The 21,963-nt window shown below is 38.6% G+C and overlaps 2 protein-coding genes across 4 annotated transcripts in view; both read right to left on the bottom strand.

The window, feature by feature from the left end:
- Positions 1-2,201: 2,201 nt before the first annotated feature.
- On the bottom strand, positions 2,202-14,783 carry aldh3a2b (aldehyde dehydrogenase 3 family, member A2b). 2 transcript variants are annotated; one of them, XM_027177321.2, is made up of 11 exons: positions 14,658-14,783; positions 12,328-12,490; positions 11,636-11,867; positions 9,419-9,504; positions 9,082-9,290; positions 8,863-8,980; positions 7,546-7,687; positions 7,289-7,455; positions 5,764-5,863; positions 4,575-4,813; positions 2,202-4,481 (listed from the first exon to the last, which is right to left on the bottom strand). In XM_027177321.2, the coding sequence occupies exons 2-11, from the start codon at positions 12,487-12,489 to the stop codon at positions 4,464-4,466; spliced, it is 1,473 nt and encodes a 490-aa protein (XP_027033122.1). In that variant the 5' UTR covers position 12,490; positions 14,658-14,783; the 3' UTR covers positions 2,202-4,463. The 2 variants fall into 2 exon arrangements, with proteins under 2 accessions (XP_027033122.1, XP_027033121.1); XM_027177320.2 differs by having other exon boundaries at positions 14,653-14,778.
- A 3,434-nt stretch (positions 14,784-18,217) lies between these two features.
- vtnb (vitronectin b) overlaps positions 18,218-21,963 on the bottom strand; it is a 5,455-nt gene continuing 1,709 nt past the window's right edge. The window contains exons 5-10 of one of the 2 annotated variants that reach the window (XM_047806025.1): positions 21,322-21,478; positions 20,029-20,184; positions 19,663-19,933; positions 18,987-19,144; positions 18,827-18,905; positions 18,502-18,566 (exon numbers count right to left, since the gene is read on the bottom strand). In XM_047806025.1, coding sequence (XP_047661981.1) covers positions 18,563-18,566; positions 18,827-18,905; positions 18,987-19,144; positions 19,663-19,933; positions 20,029-20,184; positions 21,322-21,478 — 825 coding nt within the window. In that variant the 3' untranslated portion in view covers positions 18,502-18,562. Of the gene's footprint in view, positions 18,567-18,826; positions 18,906-18,986; positions 19,145-19,662; positions 19,934-20,028; positions 20,185-21,321; positions 21,479-21,963 lie in introns of both variants that reach the window. The other variant, XM_027177194.2, reaches the window with a different exon arrangement.

Genomic DNA, 21,963 nt, shown 5'->3' with positions numbered 1-21,963 from the left:
CTAGCTGCATTTGCTTCATTCTTTGATTTTTTTTTTTTTGATTTTTTTTTTGGTTTCATCGAAACATGCTCCAGCTTGCAGAGCCAGTTTTACTTCCTAATTCCTTAACGCTTTAACTGACTCAGTTCAGCCTGATCCAAGAAGTAAATGCTATGTAATTCACTACAATTCACTACGATGATGTTTCAAATACTTTACTTATGTCAGGTGAGATGAAAACAGATCAGCTTACTGCCTAGTAGAGAGACAGGTTTGCACAATGCAATGCAATAATAGACCACACACTAAAGTATGTATTGTATAGATATGTATGTACAGTATATTTTTTATCTTCATAAGTGTGTTCTTTATTAAAAGTGTTAATTAAAAAAAGAGAACTGTGCTTTTAGCTAAAATATTTTACTCTCTAAAGTCTTTCATATACGATGCAGATGATTAAGCACTAGTCTACTATCTAGTAAATGTTTTGTGGGAACCTTGTGTAAGAATCTACACTATAGACTATACAGTTTTCCAGTGTGTGTGTGTGTGTGTGTGTGCCAGGTTTTAGCAAAAGAAAATCTGGCCCAACTACATTGTAGAGAAAAACCTCTCAATAGTCATATAATAAAAAAACGGTCACTTTTTTTCAACATGGTAAACAAGAGGTGTGTCTCAAATCACACAAAGAACCGACAGACTCGTCTATATCATATAGCGAAAGATTTGATCCATATGACACCTGTCCAGTTCACTCATACAGTGTTAAATCAACACAGTATGAGTACATTTGTATATAAATAAACAGTAATAATAGTGTGTGTGCTTTGGGTAAACTTAAAAAAAATAATTATAATAAATTCAGATATATTTTTCTTGTGAATTCCCATTTTGCCTGAGGCATGAGTCATTTCTGAATGTGAGTCATTTCTGAATCTTTCTGTGGTGTATTTCATAATTGTATAGTTCTGCCAGTGTTTTATAATTTTTAAAAAATATATTTTTTTAATTTATTTTAATCTTGCTACAGGGTAAGATTTTTCTTTTTAAATATAAATATATAAAAAAATAATCGATTTAAAAGATTTTTAAATATTAATCTCCAAATTTGAAACATGAAAAATACAGAATTAGATGTAAATTAGGGCAAATTTCAGAATTTAAAATTGTTTTAATTGTACTTTAATTTAAAAATGTTTTTTTCCAAAGACAAATCTGACCCCTAATGAGAAATTCAGATATGTTTCTGTGTATTTGTGTTGTTCACATATGATTCATTTCTGAACTCTTCAACGTTTCAAATATGTTCATTAGGTTCTTTTTTTTCTGTGGTGTATTTCATTTTTTATATACATGGTGTGAGGGTTGTAGTGAAAATACCACTAGTAGTGAAAATACCAACAAAGAAGAAGGACTTCAGGTATGATGAACTTATCCAACGTTGTATATTGCTTAGGTAGCGGAAGAGGGGCGGGGCTTCAGGGTGCTGATGCTGGATGAATAAACATTTTTTTTTTAAGATGGCCAACGGCACTCGATGTCGATGAAACGTCTTACAAATATCTTTCAAATTAGTTCACGTTAATGTTTAATTTGAGACATTTCAGGCACTAGATCTCTCCCAATCTTTGCAGTAAATCTTCCAATAGAAATGGTTCTGTATTTTATAGACACACTGTCTGAAATTAGACATTGAAATGTAATGTATTAGGTTTAATTTTAGTTATTTGTAAAATATAAGACGTTGGTAGATGGTAAACTATCCCAATTTGACAAAAATGTCCTCATTCATACTGTAGATTGAGAGTGGGGCAGCTTGATTCCTGCCTTAATGGGTTTCTGTAGTTTTGGTTGAAATTCCCATTTTGACCACTAGGCACAACAATAACTCTTATCGAACGAGGCGGCGAAGACGTCACACAACGACACCTTAAAGGCAAGAACATCAACGGAACATCGGCTTCATCTGTCAAACAGCAACGTTTCCAATCTGTCCTTCACCTAAATAAAGGAAAGTAATTAAATACTCCAATGAAATTTTAAATGTTTAGCGTCGTGTGTCATTCTTGCAGACTTTTACTAAAGCGTACTGAAGAGTAAAGTTGGTTACATGGATGATCTAGAACTGAAAATATCAACATATAAGTGTTTAACGGACGTTTAAAATGCTCAGTTTGCATATCCGTGTTTCACAGAAAGAAAATTCAAGGTTCTTCGTTTCATCGCTGTAAAAATTGTTTTATTTTACAGGTAAGAAAATGTTTTCATAAAATCTTATTAATCTCATTAATATTCAACAAAGATTTGAAAAAAAAAGAAAAGAAAAGAAAGTTTGAAATGACAGACCGATGATATTATAAAGTGACCCGATTATTTCATGATAAACTAAAGTAATGGATTTGCACCCAGTTATGACGTCTGACTGGACACTGATTGAAATGATCGTTGAAATAACGTAGTCAGTTCCGGTCCTGGAGGAACTTCGGCACACCTCATATTCTTCATCGAGGGCCTGCTAATAGGTTGATGAATTCTAACTTGGTGAGAACAGTGGTGAGTAAATTCAGTCAAAGTGCAGATGTAGAACTACACCTTCTGGCTCTGAGGCACATTTCTGCAGCAGAACATTTAAGCTCTGATAAAGAAATCAGTCCTAATGGACCCCGAAAGATATTCTGCTGAATTCCAAGCAGAACAGCATGGCCGCCGTTGGAAAGGTGAAGTTTTACCCTCTTACCCTCTTTATAAAATGGAGGTAAACTTAAAAACTTCATTTGAAAAATATCTACATTGGGGTTTAATTCCACATTCAGAAGCACTGCAGTAATAAGAAATAGTTTATAAAGCATTCCTTGCATACTGTGTAACGCTTCATATGAAATGAGAAGACGTTGAAAATCACAACAACACAGAGTCGTGTAGCGGAAGAGGAGCGGGGTTAAAAAAATCCAAGATGGCCGACAACACTCTACGAATGTCTTTGAAATTAGCTCACGTAAGAATTCGGTGTATTCTGCTAAAGCTAGCGGCGTCGCATTACGTGCGTTTGACATCACTTGCCATCGACTTCCTGTTGCTAAAAAAAAGCGCTAGTGTTCTGTTTGCAAAGACACGACCCTTCAAACATTCACACACTGGACGCTAGATTACGTAGTGCATAGTGTAAGTGCTCACTTAATGTTATGCTGTTTAACTGTAACTCATTTTCCACCTTTTTGGTCACCTGCCAAGTCCCACCCAAGAGCCGGTCCTCACAAACTCCTGTGATTGGCTAGTGATGTTATGATTGACAGAAGTTTTTGTTTCTTTATGTCCCAGCCATGATCAGCTATAAATATCATCATCAGCACTTGAACTCACACATCAGATGCCAGTCTCATCCCGAAAGTTATTGTTTTGTCTCTCATTACTGCATGTGCATAGAATTAAGAAATCGTTTCATTATGACTTCACGTAGTTACGAAGCTCATACACAAAGCCACGTGACCCGTTTTCATGCCCTCAGAGTGAAGTGGTGATCGATGTGAGTTCGTGACGCAGGTGAAAGGCGACACACTCTTACAGAAAAAGGTTCCTCAGGGTTCTTTAGAGAACTCCGGGGGTCTGAATATGGCCAGTAGAACCGTTCCCTGAACCGTTGTTCTTATGTAGAGAAAGAGGTGCTTGGGTTAGATGTAGAACTCTGGGGTTCCTGGAAAACGGTTCTATGTCAAACTCTTGGATGGAGACGAGCGGTTTCTGTAATTCAGGGAGTGTGGAATGTGAAATCGATCCTGTGTTAAATTTTTTCATCCACAATGTTGTTTTTTTTGTAAAAATAACTTCATACTGTGTTTGAATTTGTGGTATTTTCTTAATAATATTAATAAGAAGAAAAATGGAGAACCACATTGGTTTCTTCAGTGAATCCTTCCTTATGGTTCTATATAAAAAGTCATTTGATGTTCTATATAGAGCCTGAGATATTCCTTTAAAAGTGTGTGTGCTTTCTCCGACCTGATGAAAGTGTGCCGTTGGTAAAATGAATATAGTATAAGTTAAATGATAAGGGGAAAAGAAACAGCAGTATCATGTTTGATATCTGTATGCTAACACTGTATGCTAATTCACAGACGTTTCCTAAGAAAGGAAAATGACACGATGCGACGATTAGGAACGTTATAAATCCCTTCTTATGCAGAGATACTACACCGACGATGCTACATAGATTTACTCTTAAATTATTTCTTGTCCTTCATTAAAATTGATTAAATAATTAAAAATGATTATAAACAGAATGACGGAAAAATTAGCGAATCACAGTTGAAAGTGGCATTAAGGTTAACGTCACGTCGGTAAATTATTATAACGAATTTGGATCCTTCATTAGATGCAGCACTTGATTTTAAAAGCGACTACGTTCGAGGCTGAATGTCGGACACGTTCGGGTTAAGGAGGAGGAAACGGAGCAGCCGGGACTGTCGGTTTCTTCTGAACTTCTCGGCTCAGTCAGCAAGGAATCTCTGTGAAGAACAAATGGTTAGTCAAGAGACGTTTGAGCGGTTAAACACGGTACAGTGTTGTACATGTAACGGTGCAGTAAATAATTCTGATACCTGAACCATCACGGCAGCGGCGACCACGAGCAGCGCCATGAGAGCGATGCGAGCCAGCTTGCCCATTTCTACCTGTCTGAGGATGAAGAAGCGAGCCCAGCCCAGTTTCTTTGTGGTGTGCGGCGGGTAGCGCATGTTGTTCAGTCCTTCCATCTTCAGCTGCTTAATGAGGCAGCCTCGCAGGTGACTCAGCTGGTCAAAGGTAAACTTGCCGTGGTAGCAGCCCATACCGCTGTTGCCTGAAGGGGGCACCATTGTCTTACATTTAAACCTTTATTATCAGCTAAAACTGTAACAAATGCAATTTTGTTTTTATTAAAAATTCTTAAATATATGTATTTGTAGATTAAATGCATTTTTCTGTATTTTAAAGCAAAACTTACAGGATTCCAGATTCAGCACTTAGGCAATCGCAGTCGTCTTCTTTAATCCATAAGTTACATAAAATTGTATAGTTTCTGTTTGTTATTAATTTTTATAAAAATCTCACAACTTAACCCATACTTTTACTTTACCCCACGGTTGCATCACAAACGTCACACTTATACACGATTCTATGCCATTGTATAACACAAACTGTCTTAGTAGCGTGTTCACGCTGAAAATCCCTACAACACAGAGTCGTGTAGCGGTAGAGGGGCGGGGTTAGCAGGCGCTGACACTGGATGGGAAAAAAGATCCAAGATGGACGACAACACTACGAATGTCTTTGAAATAGCTCACGTTGTGTGTTTTAAGAATTCGGTGTATTCTGCTAAAGCTAGCGGCGTCGCATTACGTACGTTTGACATCGCTTGCCATCGACTTCCTGTTGCTAAAAAAGCGCTAGTGTTCTCTTTGCAAAGACACGACCCTTCAAACATTCATACACTGGGCGTAGTGCATAATGTAAGGGCTCGCTTAATGTTATGCTGTTTAACTGTAACTGTAAGTGCGTAGTGTACAGTAGGTCATTTGGGACACGGTGCATTAGGTCGAGTTTAAGAAAAAACACATTGGCAGAAACGTGGTTGTTTTAAATCCACATACTTTCTCCATGGAAATCACGATACCACGAGGTTCTATCAAACACCTGAATGCTTCCTATACACAAACTCTGTTGCTAAGTAACAATGCATTAATAACGGATACAAAACCGTGAGAAATGTAGTGACTGGGTGAAATCTGAGCGAGTAGGTCATCTGCTTACCAACACCACCAAAAGGCAGAGAGCTGACGGAGAAGTGGACCAAGCAGTCGTTGGCCAAAACTCCTCCACTGGATGTCTCAGAGATCATACGCTTGATGAGCTAAACCAAGAAAAAAAAAAAGCAAACGATTTTATCATTCTGAAAATAACCAGAATGATATCTGGTGTGAAAAGGAAAGTGTTCTCAAGCTGACTGGGGCAACCGGGTGCTTCTTTACCGTGAGATTTCTAAAAACGTAGCAGAGCTCAGCGGCGGTTTTCTAAGAATTTTTTTTATCGGTAAAAGGAATGATAGTGTGGAATTAGTGACATCCATGCTTGTAAGAAAATCCTCGAAAGTATTCGAATATTGAGAATTCGAACGAGCAAAACCAAACCACGAGTCGGGGGAAAAGTGTTGAACAGTTCACCAGGGTTTTATGGGCGTGGCTTTGTCTACAAAAAGTTCTCGAGGAGTTTCGATGTTGTTGTGCGTGAAGAACTTAAATGCTAGAACTTCAGTCTTTAACCACATCACGATGTCGAGCATAACATCTGAAATGTCCATTGTTCTAACAGTCTCAAGGCCTTTGAACATATTTTACACCACAGCGCCATCTGCTGGCTCTGAATACAAAAAAAGCTTTCCAATATTTCACACTTCTCACGTAGCTGAATTCCCCAGTGTTCGTTTTCATGCCCTCAGACTCAAGTGGTGATCAGAGTGAGCTGATGACGCTGGTAAAAAGCACTACACAGTCTTACAGGTTCTCTGGGGGTCTGTCTGTTTACATGCTTATTGTTTACAAACTGTTTACATGCTGTTTTGCACAGTCCTTTTGCTAATACTACAAAAAAAAATTCAGTCATTTTGCTCATATTGTACAATATTTCAGTTGTTGCTGTTTTTTGCACAATCTTATACACTATCCCAGGGACCTGCTGCTAAGAAACTGTGTTCATTCTAGTATTACTGCACGCAATATTGTCTGAACTTACAGTATTTACATACAGTATTGACACTGGGTGGTCGGCACTGTTTTTTTTTTTTTTTTACTGTCTTTTTTGTATTTTGTGTATTGTCTTGTAACCTTTTGTCCTTCACTTTCTTGTTTGTATTGTCCTGCACTGTTTTGTTTGTCTTGTCTCACACCAAGTTGCACTTTATGTATCTAGGACTTACTTACTAAGTCCTTATAGCTGTCTTTGTTCTATGTAGCACCCTGATCCTGGAGAAATGTTGTCTCATTTCACTGTGTACTGCAACAGCTATATATGGTTGAAATGACAATAAAAGCTTCTTGACTTGACTTGACTTGAGAAGAACTGTTTCCTGAACCATGGTTCTATGTAGAGGAAAAGCTGTCTGAATTCTATGTAGACCTAGAAAATGCTACTCTGTCGAACTCTTGTAGAGAAACGAACGGCTTCTATAATTCAGAGCGTGTGGAAGGTGAAGCCATGGAGGTGCCATTACTTTTAGAGTGTTTTAAGGAAGAACTACGTGCAGATCAACTTTTCCTGTAATGCTAGACGCTACATCTACCTTGTTGTCAGAGCTGAAGACGTAGAGGGCCAGCGGTTTCTCTCTCTGGTTGATAAAGTCGATAGCCTCGTCCACGCTATCGACAGTCAGGATAGGCAGAATGGGTCCAAAGATCTCTTCCTGCATGACCTTTGCTTCGGGCTTCACGTCTCTCAAGACGGTTGGAGCTGTGGGTAAATCAGACGGTACGAACATCAGGCTTTTCATAATACCATGATCAAAATGAACACATTTTAGACTGAACGCTGAACGTTTACCGATGTAGCACTCGGACTGGTCGTTTTCTCCTCCCACAGCCACCGTGCTGTCCTCCATCAGCGCCATCACTCTCTTGAAATGTCGACTGTTGATGATGCGTCCGTAGTCTAGACAGGATTTGGGGTCGTCTGTGTAGAAATCCTTAAAACATAAAATAAACAAACAAACAAACAAACAAATAAATAAATGATTGGTCTACCTCAGTTATACAGTTATACATGTCAGCTTTGGTGCATGTTCACTACAATGCAGTGAGAAGAACGAGTTTTTATTCTCGGTTTAATTCTCGATGCTTCCTCGGGTCCTCACACCGTCTCTACGCTCCGTTAACACAAGTATCTTTCAGTCATATTTCAGATTATTCTTATTACTCTGAGGTCAATCATCTGAGAGTGTGTCTGAATGTGTGAAGCAATCTGTATGGCGTCGAGTGCCGAGCTAAACATTTCATTTTTTCTTAGGACAGAATGTTCTCAGTGCAGAACGTGTAAGAATTTCTGTCTATGTGAATATGTAGTACAGCAGATGTTAATAATCTCTCTCTCTCTCTCTCTGAGAATGTGCTCAATCTCATTTCTCTCTTGCTTTTCCTTAAGCTGATTTGGCAAGCAAAGTTCCATAAACCTCATGAACGCTCACATGTATAGCATAAAGCTCTTGTACTGGTTGAGTCCATGTTGAGCACTGAATGTCTTTATCATGTTTCGCTCCACAGTAAGAAGCTCATATGAAAGGCGGCTGTTTATTTCTAGCCTATTGGTGAAGATATATTCATGGAAAAGTTAAAAAAAAAAAAAAAAACACTCGTTTTTGAAACAAATGTTTGTATCTTCAAAGTAAATGTTGATATGAACCCATTTCTGCTCTCTGAGATGTTCTGAGTGCTTGTTCATAAACAGGTTTTGCTAAAATCCTGTGTGTTATGAACACAGAATGGAAAAACACACATATCACACTGAAGGTACCAGTGAGTATAATATAGGCCATGATAGGGACAGTGGTGGCTCAAGTGGTTAAGGATCTGGGATGTTGGTCAGAGTTGATCAGATTCAAGCCCCAGCATGGCCAAGCTGCCACTATTGGGCCCTTGTGCGAGGCCCTTAACCTTCTCTGCTCCAGTGGTGCTGTATCATGGCTGACCCTGTGCTTTAACCCCAACCTCGAAAAGAATTTCACTGTGCTGTGATGTATATGTGAGATGTTCTACGTGTTGTGAGAGCTGAGAGTTAAACATGAAGCTCTGACACTGAGAACCGAATCAGTCATTACTGATGATTGGGTGGTAGACTGTAGACCTGACCGAGTCATATGCATACCTTCACGTTCTTCTTAATCTCTTCTATGACTCTGTCCTGGATGCTGGGCTCACAGAGGATGTAATCTGGTGCAATGCATGTTTGCCCACAGTTTGTATACTTTCCCCAAGCGATACGTCTGCAAAAGTGGAAAAGAAATGAATTTCTTGTTCAAAGCAGGTCTGTTCGATTTAAAACACCTAGAATTGTTTAAAGGAACATGTCAGTGATCTAACTGACCGACAGGCGATGGCGAGATCGCAGCTCTTATCGATGTAGCAGGGGCTCTTTCCACCCAGCTCCAGGGTAACAGGAGTTAAGTGTTTAGCAGCTGCCTCCATGATCACTTTACCAACCATGCAGTTACCGGTGTAGAAGATGTGATCAAATCTCTGCTTCAGCAGCTCCTGAGTCTCTGGAACTCCACCGGTAACTACCGGGTACATCTCCTGAAATAAGCAGATGAGTTTATTTCACTTAGAAAACAGGCGCTAAAGCAATCTGCTTTTTGCCGAAAGATGAAATGATATAAAAAAAGCAGGTGTAGAGATGGTGTAGTGTTTCAGAGATATCGAACCTTGTCGAGGTACAAAGGCAGAAGATCCTCCATCACTTTGGACGTGTGAACACACACTTCGGACGGCTTAATAACGACCGCATTCCCTTAAAAACAAACACACGTCCGTTTATTTCATAATAATCAACTTATAAAAACCTAAGTACTTAAATAGGAACGGTGAAGAAGGATCACTACAGTGGTGAAGACAACCTAACACATGCTAAGTTTTATAACACAAAACCTCCTGCACTGAGGTCTTTCATAAAGCGTCATGAAAAATGCATCGGCTGGCTTCGTTCTCAACGTTCAGATACCGATGAAGAGAAATTTAAAAGCCGGTTGTGTAACTGCACTTAACCTTGAATGTGACTCGAAGCTCTTTGTGTCTACCTTTAACCTGAATGATAACAGGAGGGAGGGAACCTGGAGCGTACTCTGATCTGTTAGTCAACACAAGACTGGTTCGAAGTGCGAAAGAGAGAGAGAGAGAGAGAGAGAGAGAGAGAGAGAGAGAGAGAGAGAGAGAGAGAGAGAGAGAGAGAGAGAGAGAGAGAGAGGGAGAGCAATATCGCAGAAAATAAACATTAAATCCAGAATGATAATTATAATAATAAATAGATTATTAATAATAACAACACATGACAAATATTATCTTATGCTTTAAAAACTCCTATATTATTTTCTCTTTCCTATCTATATATTTAATTCTAAACAAATCCCAGGAATTTCATCAAAAAATTACATTATAGTTTTATTGTATACTTATATGTATACATATAAATTATATGTCCCTGACAGCTGAAAAGAGCATTTCACTGTGTTGTATGATTGTGTATTTCAGCAATACAATTTGAATTAGAATGTGGAAACTCACTTCAGGTTGTATTTTTGTCAATAATAAATGACCTCGCCGTTGTTCATCATCATCATCATTTGTGTATCATTTTAATACATAAAAAATGATCTTGCTAGGATTTTAGCATATGCATATAACAGGGCTAATAATAATAGAATAACAACATATTAACGTTTGGTCTGTGTTATGGTAACGTGTAAAGTTGTAAACTTTCTAAAATCATGTCTTTCACTAAACTGAATAGAATTTTTGGAGGGTTACAGGAGCAGCAGCTGGTCAGACTGCTAGCTGTTAGCAGTTTTCTACAGTAGCTAGCTAGCATGTAGCATGTAGCCTGCTCTCCACTCCTATTAGCTATTTAGCTTTCCTGAAGGCTTTGTTACTGCACCATAAGCAAAGAAACTGCCAGCAATAAACCTGTCAGATTGTATGTTTGTTATCTTTAATCACTTCATTAAAGATGATATTGGAACTGGCTGACGTAGCTGGCTGGTTAATTCGGTTGTAATTAGCTCCATAGCTAACAATTCTTTAATAAAAAAATCTGTGTGAAAACTACAACAGTACATGAAAATTTGACGTAATTTTGATATGTGGATAAACGTGTTATTGTTTCCTGTTGGCTGTTTATTGCAGGAAATTAACATTATGAGTCTGGATAATGTTACTAAATCAATTAGCTGATAGCTAATCTATCTCTATTTATTGATTTTCTCTTTTTTTTCCTTTGTGAATATATTTACAATCCAACTAACTATTAGACTTCTCTCATATTTCAACAAGTGAAGTAAAAAATGTATTAAAAATGAAAATTGTTTTAGAACATGCTGTGTAAAAACAAATTTCAAAAGCGGAAGCTAATCCAGCTCTGAGCGCGTTTCTCTCTGGCTCAATGAGGCGGTTTGTGTTTGCGAAAGGTGGCTAAAAAAACATCAGCAGTGTTATAGAGATATCGGCATGTTACCCGTGTTTGTTATGTTGAAGGAGCTTAAAGTGTTTAGTAAATGTAAACTCGTAGGCTAATATGATCTTAAAATGTCTATGGGATACTTTTATTCTTATACAGACTGAGATGGTGTTATTATAAAAAGACACTTTTATTTTGAAGAAATTTTGTATTAGATTTGCACAAAGCCGAGGAATAGTGTGCTATTCTGGGTTTTTTTTTATAGCCCCAAGGGCTTTGTGTTCTTTTGATTCGGACACAAAAGAGCGTTTTGTGAGAGCCGCGTGCTGATTGGTCCGTTTCAAACATGAGCATTGTTACTAAGACAAACAAAGCTGCACTGTGTACTGAATAGAATAAGGCGGATGCCTTGACAGGTATACTGAGCAAGATCTATTGAATTTGTGGAGAGCTGTGTTATTGTTTGTTGTACCTGCGGCGATGGCGCCGATCAGAGGCTGGATGGTGACGGCCCAGGGGTAGTTCCACGCCCCGATAATCAACACCACTCCCAGAGGCTCGGGTTGGATGTAGACCTGATCTGAAATGGTCAGCAGGTTTTTAGTCACCGGCCTTGGAGCTGCCCACTCTGCTAGCTTGCTGATAGCCATGTTGATCTCTCCCTCCAGACCCAGCGTCTCGTACAGCGGCGTGCCGAACTCGCTCTGCCGACACAAACAGCCGTGCTCAATATTACACCTTTTATCATTGGATCTAAAATATATGCAAATTACAAATAAAGACAAACCGTATTAGGCTGAAACATAGAGTGTAATATATTAGGAATGTAAATCATTGTAGATGTTTTCTCTACACTGGGTGTGTGTGCATGTGCGTGCGTGCGTGCGTGTGTGTGTGTGTGTGTGTGTGTGTGTACCTTCAGGATGAGCACATTTTTTAAATTCCTCATACATATTATAACATAATAATAAAAACTAATTATTTCATTAAAAATTTCTTAATATTCCTCACGTCATTAATACTGATGTAAACGCACCATGTTTACAAACCACAGGAATTTAACATGTAATAAATGCATGTTTTCTTTGATTTGTTAATAAGAGCTAAATTTCAGCTCAATCATAGTATCAGTCGAATAATTGTGCAAACACAGTGACGTGGCACCTTGTTGAGGTCCTTCTTGAGAGCACTGGCGATTTCCTTCTGCCTCTCTGCAAACAGGCGCTGGAGGTTCTTCAGCTGGGTGATACGGTACTCCAGCGGTTTGGTGCGGCCCGTGTTAAAGGCCTTCCTGGCGCGTTCCACTGCCTTCTGCTGTTGAGCCATTCTGTAAAAACAGTAAAACACTTTTTTCACTATGGCACCATTTCTGGCACGCCGTAAGCTTACTTCATTATAATCCGTCCAGAGGCAGCTGAAGAGGAATTCTCATCCCGGAGGTCAATGCCTCAGAAAAATTACTGCTGAAATCCACTTATAAACACCATCAGCAGATCCACATTTATTATGTTAGTCCTTTCTGGTAAATATAGATCAATTTATAGTAATTACTGGATAATATGCACGAAAAGTACACAAGGTGATATAACAATATAATATAGATGGAAAATTTTATCTTTGTTTCTTTTTTTCTTTCTTTCTTCCTTTTTTTTAACCATTAAATATCTGCATAAAGTCTATATGTGATATATCATTCATTCATTTTCTACCACTTATCCAAACTCTCGGGTCACGGGGAGCCTGTGCCTCATCGGGCATCAAGGCAGGATACACCCTAGACGGAGTGCCAACCCATCACAGGGCACACACACACACTCATTCACTCACACACACACACACACACTACGGACAATATTCCAGAGATGCCAATCAACCTACCATGCATGTCTTCGGAGCGAGGGAGGAAACCGGAGTACCCGGAGGAAACCCCCGAGGCACAGGGAGAACATGCAAACTCCACACACACAAGGCGGAGGCGGGAATCGAACCCCCAACCCTTTGTAAAGAATTATATCCTATAAGTTAGCAAGGAATCTTTTGTAAATTACATAGTTAAAATTTATAGCAAGTTATATTTATTAGCTTGTTAGATTAGACAGCTAGTTAAAGTTTGTGAATTAGATTGTTAGATCAGACAGCTAGTTAAAGTTTGTGAATTAGATTGTTAGATCAGACAGCTAGTTAAAGTTTGTGAATTAGATTGTTAGATCAGACAGCTAGTTAAAGTTTGTGAATTAGATTGTTAGATCAGACAGCTAGTTAAAGTTTGTGAATTAGATTGTTAGATCAGACAGCTAGTTAAAGTTTGTGAATTAGATTGTTAGATTAGACAGCAAGTTAAAGTTTGTGAATTAGGTTGTTAGATTAGACAGCTAGTTAAAGTTTGTGAATTAGATTGTTAGATTAGACAGCTAGTTAAAGTTTGTGAATTAGATTGTTAGATTAGACAGCTAGTTAAAGTTTGTGAATTAGATTGTTAGATTAGACAGCTAGTTAAAGTTTGTGAATTAGATTGTTAGATTAGACAGCTAGTTAAAGTTTGTGAATTAGATTGTTAGATTAGACAGCTAGTTAAAGTTTGTGAATTAGATTGTTAGATTAGACAGCTAGTTAAAGTTTGTGAATTAGATTGTTAGATTAGACAGCTAGTTAAAGTTTGTGAATTAGATTGTTAGATCAGACAGCTAGTTAAAGTTTGTGAATTAGATTGTTGGATTGCATAGCTAGATAAATGTTGTGAAATAGTTTGCTAGATTGGAGAACTAGTTAAATTTTGTACATTAAAGTCAAACTTTAGGGGTGTGAGAGTTTACAGAATATTTCCCTCATGAACTAGTTAGTCATCCGGGGATGATTCTCATTCTGATTCCCTTTTTCTTCTTTCAGTTATTGACTTTGTATATAGACTTTATATTTTATGAAGTAGCCTACACAGATTTCTGAAGTCATGTATAGAACCCTGTTCCTGGGTGTAGAGAAAATCTCCTGGTGAATTCTACAACACTTTATAACACTGTAACACTTCAGACCGAGATGTCGCAATAACGCTGCATGGAAGCCAACAGCTGAAAGGTGTCTACGGCCCAGACTTTCCCTGTGTGCAGCAGCAGCAGCAGCAGCAGCAGCAGCAGCAGATGTTTCCCTTCATCTCGCCTCGACATTCTGTTTAAATCCAGTGTTAATCTGACCGCTGCATCACGTGACGTTTATTTTGCGCGACAGACATCACTAGCTGCGTAGCGGATGTCCATCTAACTAACTAACAAGCTCACATAGGTTAATTAAACATATGCTGAAATCTCTTCGGTACATTGTTTACATTTAGTCTGCAATATTATTGTCCACAGATATCGGCTTTCTCTGGGGATTCAGAAAGACTCGATACTTAAACACTTCCCTTTACAGCTCAGAAAACACGTCATGTGTTTATTAGAAACAAGGAACACACTGAATCCCAAATAAACAAACCGTAACGTAATAAAATGTTACCCGACTTGTGTTCCTGTCCTCTTCCTGTCCTTCACAGTCAAGCTGATCGGTGCTGTTGGGGCCAAACAGGGCGCACGCGAGCAGCCCGTTAACGGCAGAACCAACGGAGTGGGCGGGGCTTTGTGAAGGAGGCGGGGCCTTACGCTGAATATACACAACACTATATAAAGGTGTATCATAGGATATATATATATATATATATATATATATATATATATATATATATATATATATATATATATATATATATATATATATATATATATATATATATATACAGTACTGTGCTTAAACATTTATTTTTATAACTAGGTTTGTTATACATAGTATAGGCAAAGAAAAAAGTATCAAGCTACTATATAGTATTCAGTATTGTTTCTATAGTAGAAATAGTATTCAGTATAATAGTATTCAGTACTGTTTCTATAGTAGAAACAGTACAGTATTCAGTATTATAGTATTCAGTATTGTTTCTATAGTAGAAATAGTATTCAGTATAATAGTATTCAGTACTGTTTCTATAGTAGAAACAGTACAGTATTCAGTATAATAGTATTCAGTACTATTTCTATAGTAGAAATAGTATTCAGTATAATAGTATTCAGTATTATAGTATTCAGTACTATTTCTATAGTAGAAATAGTATTCAGTATAATAGTATTAGTACAGTTTCTATCCAAACTTTATTCTCATTGTTGTGTAGAAGTGTAAGATTGCAAAAGCTTAAACCTTTCTCAGGACTGGCTATGATTTGAACGTAAGCATTAATTATATCAGTTTTATTAAATTATAGGGAAAGTTTGTTTGAACTTCCTGTTTGATGCTGGCCACACCTCTTTATATGAAATTATCTAAATCATATAAATAAATTAATCCTAATTCTCTCATGCTTTTCTGAGAGCTAAATGACATCATTTAGGAAATAAATGCTGATGTCTCATCACACTTAAATTCATCCTATAGGATCACAATAAGGTTCATATGGAAAAATAAAAAATATGTTATAATATTATTGAAAAAAAGCTATAATACCAGCTATAATCTTTTATTATCTGTTCCTTTCTGTATGTTATAATCTGTTCCTTTCTGTATGACCAGCACTGCGATGCAATTCATCCGAATCCCAAAGACAGCTATTCAAACACATATTTGACACATATTTGTGTGCGTGTGATCTGTCAAAGCACTAAACCCTCTTTCAGTTAAAGTCCCAAGGCATAAATTTGCACCTGAATTAAAAATTCTTTCTTCTTGCACTTTTTCCCTAAAGCAGGCATACTGGCAGGTTGGCTTGAGATTTCAATGCAGGTTTACTGGAGACATTGTGATGTGTTGCCACATCAAACAGTGCACAGGATTCAAGTGTTTACATATTGTGAAAGAAGGGGAAGCTCCGTGGACGTGGCACGTCATGAGCACCTGTGTGTTAGGGTTGTGCTGTCAGACGTGGAAAAAAAATACAAGGAGTCCATTGCGCTGAGGTCAGTATATCCCAGCGCGCGCGCACACACTCTCACACACACTCACACACGCACGCGCACACACGCACGCACGCACACGCTCTCTCTCTCTCTCTCTCTCTCTCTCTCTCTCTCTCTCTCTCTCTCTCTCACACACACACACACACACACACACGCGCGCGCGCACACTTTCACACTTCCTCACACACTCTCTCTCTCTCTCTCTCTCTCTCTCTCTCTCTCTCTCACACACACACACACACACACACACACACACACACACACACACACACACACACACACACACACACACTTTCACACAAGTGAAGAAGTGTGTGAATCACTGAATAGCAGATATGTTATGATGTTATAACATAATCAGAGATTTAAAACCTGTTATCTGGTATCTCTTCTCATTCTGTCTGCACATCACATCATAATGCCCCTGATCATAATCACCATGTAATAAATTATCAGTAATAAAATTAAGTTGTTGGTTTTTTTTGACAATGCACATGCACAAAGTTTGACTTTATAGCTTTGGAAAGGGTTAAATACTGGTCAAAGGCAACATTGGCGGTTCAATATTTGATGGAATATAACATAAGATAACAGACATAGAGATAACAGATCATAGTCTTGCTAGATCTGAAAATAAAACAGAAGATAAGACCTGGAACCACAAAAATGTGTTGTTATTAATTTGAAAAAAAGTAATAAGAAATAAAATATTATTGTTAGTAGCTAAATAAAACTTCTGATCTATTGGGATTTTCTTTTAAATGAAGAATTCTACGAACTGCTGAATCTGCTCCATAAAATGTTTTGCATGGTTACGACTCTTTTCGCCAGCAGAGGGCGCAGCTGTCCGTCTCATTCATCGCTGCGGTTTGAGAATTAACCAGAGATTAATAGAAAAAATAATAGAAACAATTGTAAAATCTAATAATAATAATAAAACAATAATAATAATAATAATAATAATAATAATAATAGAAATATATACCCTGATTTTTTCTTTCTTTCACATTTCTAAATGTGTCTTTTGTGTCAAAACGACACTGAAGCCATTCCACATATTTCTTGGTCGTGCAATCTTACCACACAGCTTTGGGAAGATGTAAGTCTGTTCATCTCTTGCACCATTATAAAAGTTATTTCTAAAGTATTTTTTTTTCAGAAGAGTTAAAATATTATTTAATTACAATTTCACATTGACTTAACAAATGACACACAACAGGTATAATTTGCAGGGCTTATAAACTCTATCCTATATTTAATTTGTCGTTTTTATTCATATGTACTGTATAATGCACTCCTTTTGTCCTCTTTTTTTCTTTAGTTATTGTCTAGTCAGCTATCTGTATTGGTATTGATTGTTAATGAGAACTGTTAATGTTTAATCTTTACTGTTATACGTCTCGGTTATTGCTGTATTTTATTGTGTTGTAATATAATATGATATATTCAAGTAATGCATTGGGAAAAAAAGAGCAACATCTACAGTACATGAATTTCTCATTTCTCTCTCTCTCTCTCTCTCTCTCTCTCTCTCTCTCTCTCTCTCTCTCGTTCTCTCTCTCTCTCTTTCTCTCTCTGTCTCTCTCTTTCTTTCTCTCGCTCTCTTTCTCTTTCTCTCTCCCTCTCCCTCTCTCTCTCTCTCTCTCTCTCTCTCTCTCTCTCTCTCTTTCTCTCTCTCTCCCTCTGTCTCTCTCTCTCCCTCTCTCTCTCTCTCTCTCTCTCTCTCTCTCTCTCTCTCTCTCTCTCTCGCTCTCACAATCTGAGCTCATAATTCTTTGAGCTTTGAGTGTGTGAACATTGAGAAAGTACACTTTCTGATGTGGAAAGTGGTAGCTCAGTATTTAAGATGTTGGACTACTGATCATAAGGACATTATAGTGTGAATCCCAGGTCCACCAAGCTGCCACTGCTGGGCCCCTGTGCAAGGCCCTTAACCTTCAATTGCTCAGTTGTATAAAAAGAGCTAAAAAAGTTGCTCTGGATAATGGCGTCTGACAAATGACATACATGTCAATCTATCTTGTATCTAGAGCTCATTATTCATTAGACAAAGATTAATAAACGATCACTTCAGCATTCATGCAGAGGGTTACATCAGTTTATTATGTAGTAATTACGTATGCTCATTGGTTCTAAGTCGTAAATAGAGAACCCAGTAAAATATATATCAACTTATCTTTGTTACATGTTTCCTTTTGAATAACCACTGAAAAATGATTTTCTACCTTAATCCTCTACAGCAAAATTGATTGGATTACAGTCTCGTGTACTAGCGTGTATCTCATTTTTAGTGAGTTTGAGACTTTTTTTTTTATCTTTTCTCTGCCAGCTCCTTCACTTTACATCCCAGCCAGTACTTTCTGATAGATCTCGGGTATGGAGGGGTTACATAGTCGATGCGTTTGGTCTTGAGATCCACTCTGTAGTATTTATCTGAATGAAAACAAATATTGCAGGTTTAAAATCTTAAAGTAGCTAAAAAGAGAATATAAATAATTACGAATAGCAAATGTCTATTTTAGCCTTTTGGTGGATTTTTTTCCAAAATTTTGATGAATTGCTTTTAAATTAAATATGTATAGATTAATTAGCGATTAATTAGTGAAGTATTAATGAAAGAATGAGTACAAATGTCTTGAAACAGGTTCATTAATCTTATATTTTGTTTGTTGTAGTCTAATAACAGGACATACGTCTGCAACGTCTGTAAACCTAAAGTCCAGAAGGTTGTGAGTTTAAATCCCAGAATCACCAGGCTGCCATGTTTGAGATCTTAAGAAGTTAAGACAAAAGTCTTAACTTCCTCTGTCCCATTCCTGTACTGTTAATACTGTTTGGTAGAGAATACTGTACCTTTCTGGAAGAAGTAGACATTTTGCACAGGCGTTGCTTTCTCCAAAGCAAGCTCCACATCAGCGTAGTCTGTGTCATCATCGCTGTAGTAGTAGAACTCCGGTCGTTGTCCACGGCCCTTCTTCTGACCTTTATTTTTAGTTTTTGCTCCAAAATACCTTGTCAGAATAAAAGTTTACTTACAGGATCACTTTGTTTTTCATACAATCTCTAGACTGTGATAACATTAACTGCACAGTAAAAAAGTCATGGCCTAATGGTGGGGCAAGTCATGGCCTAATGGTGGGGCAAGTCATGGCCTAATGGTGGGGCAAGTCATGGCCTAATGGTGGGGCAAGTCATGGCCTAATGGTTAGAGAGTCTGAATCGTAATCCTAAGGTTGTGGGTTCGAGTCTGGGTCCCGGCCACGACTGAGGTGCCCTTGAGCAAGGCACCAAACCCCCCCAACTGCTCCGCGGACGCTGCAGCATAAATGGCTGCCCACTGCTCCGGTTGTGTGTTCACGGTGTGTGTGTGTGTTCACTGATGTGTGTGTGCACTTTGGATGGGTCAAATGCAGAGAACGAATTCTGAGTATGGGTCGCCGTATGTCACGTCACTTTAAAGTCTTCTTTTGGAAAGTGATACTAAAAAGTTACCTAAAACATAAGGGTTTGTCATAAATAAAGCATGTACCTCTCTTCATAATCCAATCCAAAATCTTCCCAGAAGTCTGAACGGCTGGTTCTGCTTCCTCTGCCTCTACCTTTCTTCCTGCGACCGCTCCGGGTCCTGCCACGTCTACCTGGAGCTACAGGTGAAAGTGAAGGCGCAGGAAAAGAAGAAGAAGAAGAAGGTTTGGGGCTCAAGTACAGCCGTCCCACCATCGCCGCGTCTATCGGAGGTTCGATGCCCACCCAGTCTTTCTCAATTAAGCGTGGCCCTTTTTGATGTCCTGATCCTGGAACTTATAACAAAGAACAGGAGACAAGAGACAGGAGACAAGCTGGTAATATTTGGCTTCATTAGAAAATAAAAATAGAAGAGTAGTCTCGGTCTTACACATTTGGAAGATTGAGGCATAAAGGTCATCCCAGTTGTAGTCACAGTACAGGTCAGTGTAGCGAGTAAAGAGTACGGACGGGGATGCTTTGGTCATACGATCACAATCCCCATGAGATGGCTGGTGCTTGAACTCGTACTGGTAATACCGATCACCTGAGAAGCCACAGCACAGCAGGATATATTTGTACAAAATGACATATTATAGTAACATACTGTACAGTATGTGAATAAAAAATGGTAACAAGTATCTTTCTAAACTCTTGTCCGGAGATCATGAGTTTGAATCCCGATAACGCTACAGTCATTCGTGATCGGGAGTCAAGTGAGCTGTACTGTCTGGGTCGGAGAAAAAGCATACTCTCTCTTTCGCCATGTCAATCATAGAGATACTGACCAATCGTGAGCATCTTTGAGATTGTGTATGTGGAAGAGGGCAGATCAGCAACGATGCTTTTGTTTCTGAGTGTTTTACAGAACTGGCTTCACACGGCTCAGAGGAAGCAGGTGTTGGCCTCCACCCTCCCCAGTTAGTATCGTATGACGGTCATATGATGGATAGAGCTAGCAGGCAGGTGGGTGGGTATTGGCAAATAAAGGGGAATAAAATCGCTGATAAACCCAGTGTAGGTGTATACAAGTAAGAAGTACTTTTTGTACAGGTAATGCTGAACAGAGATCATAAGAAATCTTGTAAATATAGAATTCTAGAATAATAAACCATTTAGTAGTAATCATATACCGTACTATATTAGTCATGACTACTATCATTCATTCATTTTCTACCGCTTATCCGAACTTCTCGGGTCACGGGGAGCCTGTGCCTATCCCAGGCGTCTTTTTGGGCATCGAGGACCACTTGAACGGAGTGCCAACCCATCACAGGGCACACACACTCTCATTCACTCACACACTACGGACAATTTTCCAGAGATGCCAATCAACCTACCATGCATGTCTTTGGACAGGGGGAGGAAACCGGAGTACCCGGAGGAAACCCCCGAGGCACGGGGAGAACATGCAAACTCCACACACACAAGGCGGAGGCGGGAATCGAACCCCCAACCGTGGAGGTGTGAGGCAAACGTGCTAACCACTAAGCCACCGTGCCCCCCATGGTTACTATGACAACACAAAATGTTTTCCAAAAAATCAACACCATGATCTAAATCATCAGTTAATTACATTTCAACTCTACCCAGGAAATGGCTGTAATGGAACAAAGCTACAATCCTGATATCTGTTCAAATCCAAAGATGAGAAAGAATTATTCGCTTGCTTTTGTGTACACACCTTTAAAGAAATACGCTTTCTCCTTTTTGTTGTGTGCTGGGGCAGGAATAGCAAATGCAGCATCAACATCATCTGGGATGTTTTGAAACCCCACTGAGATATTTCTCGGGTAATCTTCATCCAGGACGTCGCCCTCGAAGCGCCAGTACTTGTTACCCTGAGTGACGTTAAACATCATGTCAAGTGTCAAGTTTTCAGTCATTAAATAATTGTCTCAAAGTTCTAGTCAAGGAAAGTCTAGGTGACTAGATTAGGTGACAAGAGGCCTGTAAGCTAAAAATCTATTTATGCTTTGAACATAACTTGATTTTGACAAACGGTCCAAATAGGCTTCTGAATTTAACCATCACGCAGTGCACAATGCACAGGACCCTTACTAATCCTCCTGCTGGTGGAGTGATTAGAAGACATTCCCACGGTTCCCATGTTTGGACCTTACCTTTGTGCTTGGTTGGGTTGTATACTTAAGGTCCTAACCACCAGGTACTTACTGACTATCTCTCCTAACAAGGCCAGGCTCCAGGTCATCGGCCCCAGTCTTCTTGTTCCTGTTTTATTTCTTGGTCCTTGATAATTTCCTTTCTAAGTATCTATGAATCACTTTTATTGTGGCCCCTCACTTAGGACAAGTTTGCTTTGGGA

This window comes from Tachysurus fulvidraco, chromosome 21 (assembly GCF_022655615.1).
Source record: "Tachysurus fulvidraco isolate hzauxx_2018 chromosome 21, HZAU_PFXX_2.0, whole genome shotgun sequence".
In the NCBI taxonomy this organism is placed as follows: domain Eukaryota; kingdom Metazoa; phylum Chordata; class Actinopteri; order Siluriformes; family Bagridae; genus Tachysurus; species Tachysurus fulvidraco.
The sequence above is the reverse complement of the archived record's forward strand: the minus strand, read 5'-3'. Positions and strand labels throughout refer to the sequence as shown.

Bases quoted from the DNA above. Each gene is read 5' to 3' on its own strand.
- aldh3a2b (XM_027177321.2), bottom strand. From the start codon at position 12,489: ATGGCTCAACAGCAGAAGGCAGTGGAACGCGCCAGGAAGGCCTTTAAC. The intron at 11,868-12,327 runs GTGCCACGTCAC...TTGTGTCGGCAG, and splicing joins TCAAGAAGGACCTCAACAAG to AGCGAGTTCGGCACGCCGCT. The intron at 9,505-11,635 runs GTACAACAAACA...TTTGTTTTTAAG, and splicing joins GATCGGCGCCATCGCCGCAG to GGAATGCGGTCGTTATTAAG.